Source organism: Osmerus mordax, chromosome 3 (assembly GCF_038355195.1).
Source record: "Osmerus mordax isolate fOsmMor3 chromosome 3, fOsmMor3.pri, whole genome shotgun sequence".
Lineage (NCBI taxonomy): Eukaryota > Metazoa > Chordata > Actinopteri > Osmeriformes > Osmeridae > Osmerus > Osmerus mordax.
The window spans coordinates 1802956-1806180 of NC_090052.1; the positions used below are offsets into that span (position 1 = coordinate 1802956).

General features: G+C 47.3%; 1 protein-coding gene across 1 annotated transcript in view; it reads right to left on the reverse strand.

Annotated features, from left to right (window-relative positions):
• The window catches only part of rapgefl1 (Rap guanine nucleotide exchange factor (GEF)-like 1), a 19251-nt gene extending 17446 nt beyond the window's left edge, over window positions 1-1805 (reverse strand). Inside the window, 3 exon segments of the mRNA XM_067230883.1 lie at window positions 1209-1370; window positions 1373-1519; window positions 1522-1805. Of these exon segments, the coding sequence (XP_067086984.1) occupies window positions 1209-1370; window positions 1373-1519; window positions 1522-1588 (376 nt within the window). The 5' untranslated portion in view covers window positions 1589-1805.
• Window positions 1806-3225: the final 1420 nt, after the last annotated feature.

Consider the following 3225-nt stretch of genomic DNA (forward strand, 5'->3'; position numbering starts at 1 on the left):
GCAAGTTATTCAGTTGTTCCCATTCACGTTTCAGACCGGGGAAGGTTGAATGTTGATAGACTTGCCGGGCAAGCTGTAAGGCCGTGGCAGAGTGGTGCTGTGAGGATGTCCTTATGAGCCTCACATATCCAGCATTACAGCCAAACTGCTTTCCTAACATCTCCTCTACTGCTGAGCTGTCTGGCTGCAGGCCAACCATGTGTCCTGAGCGGTGTTTAGTACAAACTCTGACGGCTAGATTACAGACCATGCTAGGATCTGGCTCAGCTACGAAGGGTTCTCACTACTGGAATAGCCAACTTGAACTCTCTGAGAGACTGTAATGGAGCAGCCATTGTATTCGAATTTGCAGTTTAGTATTCTGATGGATACTGATGGGAGTATAGAGTACATTTGTGATTCAGTATTGAATCACGCAATCGCTATCGTTTCTGCAAACAACCTCTGACATCACTCTACGAGATCCAGCCTCAAATTAGTGTGTTAGCCATTTCCCAGCCAAAAGAGAATTTTTATATTACGATGACAATCATGACCTCGTTTTTTTTTTATTATTAATAAATAACTGCAGGAGGGCCCAGTGAGTGAGTGTGTGTGTGTGCGCGCGCCTGCGTGTGGTTGGAGGGGGGGGCTCGCACTTCACATGGCTGCATCATCAAAAGCCATTTTAACATCAAAGCCACGGGCTTTAATACACTTACTATATGCACCGTGTCCTAATGTTAGGAAAACGTACACGCAGAGGCGATGGTATTCCACCTAGAACAATATGTCACTTGAACTCAGGCGTGAACTTAACGTGTTTTTATTTGGCGTGAGAGATGTGGTGTTCTCATAATAACAACCTTTCATTTCGACCGCTGTGCAATGGATCACGCACCTTCCTCATTGCAATTTGAACCATTATAGGCTATAGAATGCATACTGGCGATTCTTAGTGTGAAAATACTTTATTTGTATACCTTATACAATTCCGTATAGCTTGACTACCGCCTATATTGTCTATGGGCCTATCCCTTAAATTGGGCATGTTCAAATGTGCAGATGCTGCTCCAATGTGGATTGTATACGGCAATGCGTGCAACCAAAATGACACCGTTTAAAGATGCTTTTTCAAACGAGTGGCATTAACTTGCTGTTTGTCTAAACCAAATCAACCACGTTGTTAGATGCTGACAAATATATTCTTGCTGAGAAGGTCTGTTTACCTGTACAGTTGCCGTATCGTTTCCCCGCAACGCTGTCCAGCAGCGCTAGAGCGACGTTGTCCGGTGTGTCCGCGGGCAGCGGGGTCCAGCTCGTTTCCAGACTCGCTTCGGAACTCTGCTCATCACTGGACAGTGACGGGCTCCGGATGTCGGCGGTGGCGACGGCCAGCACGGCGGTTCCTCCGAATCCGGACTAAACACCTCTCTGGCGGGCCGCCCTCTGGGTGAGGTCTCCCTGAAAAACGGAACGACACGGGAAAGACTGGCTCGGCGCCGAGATGCACTCGTACCGGTCGCCTTGTCCCCGAAGCACCGGCTCTGGTGAGAGCAGTGGTCTGTTTCTTCAAAAACTTTTCAAGAGGCTTCATTCCGGCCGGCATTTTGATGTGTCCCGCTTCAAGGCCTTGTATCGATGATGATTGATTGTAAACTAAAGATGTCTGTAGAAACTTCAGGCACGTTTGACTCTACATTATAGCCTAAACCTACCACGCGTACGCAATGTTTGCTCCTTGCAGTAGTAGCCTACGTTCTTGTATGGGGGAAAAATTAACCCATTTGCCAAATCACGATTGAGCCAGGGTAAAAAAAAAACAGAACCGGAGCGCGGTGTTCGTTGAATCGTTAAATGAAGCTTTCACACAGGAGAGCTTTGGCTGGGCACGGTTTTCTGGCCAAAACCAACGCTTAACCTGCTCCACAACAAATCTCTACCCGTCTCCTCCTTCGCTTCTGCAGTCCCTCCACGGTTGCGCGTGAAACCGTGTTTCGTTTTGAAATCCAGTCGTGCTGGGTCTGAAGCGCCAGGTGCAGTCAGACTAGTGGGTGCCTCGTTTGCTGTGGATCGTAAAAACAAGGCGCCGAAAACAAGTCTCCACCCGGACCGTAATTAGATAAATGGAAATACAAGATAAGAAGAACAGCAGGGCTTGTTTAGCGGGCTCTTCAACCGCCTCTTTCCCACTAAATTACGATCCGCCTTATGCCGAGATGACCGTCGCTTCCATTGATGAATGGGGGGGGTCTCTATGCTGGCGTCGGTAGCCTACAATCTGCTGCAGTGTGGCTGTAGACGATGGCCTTGGTGTCTCTCAGTAAGTGCGAAGCTCGTCCGCCTCCAGTTCTCCGTTCGAAGGCAATGCGATTATTCAGAGGGCTTGAGAATTGACTATGAAACACGCTACCCCTCCCTCTCGTTCTCTGTCACATTCACACCCTTCAGGGTGTGTGGATGTGCTGTGCCCGGGACTGCTTTGCACTCACACGTCTCCTCCGCCCCTCTCTCTCTCTCTCTCTCTCTCTCTCTCTCTCTCTCTCTCTCTCTCTCTCTCCCTCTCTCCCTCTCTCTCTCTCTCTCTCTCTCTCGCTGCAGTTGCGCGGTTGCTTCTGTTTGTAGTCCACTTTACCCAACTGCAGCTGCTACCCTCCGCTGCCAACGTAAACAGATTAAAGCTCAAAACTAGTCAAAGGCTACCCTTCTAAATAAACTCGAGTATTTTTAAGCACCGTAATCCTAATGGGCCGGTGTTATTTCTTAGACTGGGCTATTAGACAGGGACAGGCCGGTAAAACAGCCAGTGGTTGCAAGCTGTTTTCGACAGCTTTAGGGCCCATCTGGGTGAATGGTTTTAACAGTAGGTATGGTTGAAACCATTAGCAACATGCCAAAATCAAGAGGTTCACAAATGAATAATTGATACAAGTGGCTGGAAGTCAACTCCATATTTGAAAGCAGTTCGTTAAAGGCACGGTTTTATAGATTCATTATTTATCATAGAGCAATACTCTGATCACTGTTAACTTTTATTAGTTCTCCTAATTTAATGCAAGTGAATATTTAATGGAATTAGTGGAGTAGGCTATTCTGAGTAGAGTTTGGACGAATGAGTATTCCCAAACATTCAGACCAGGAGCAGGTTTATTTTCAAATGTGGGTGGGCCATCTTTTTGGATGCAGCTATTAAATGTAATTTACTTAATTAAAAGTGTGTGTGTGTGTTGTGGTGGGGGAGGGAGG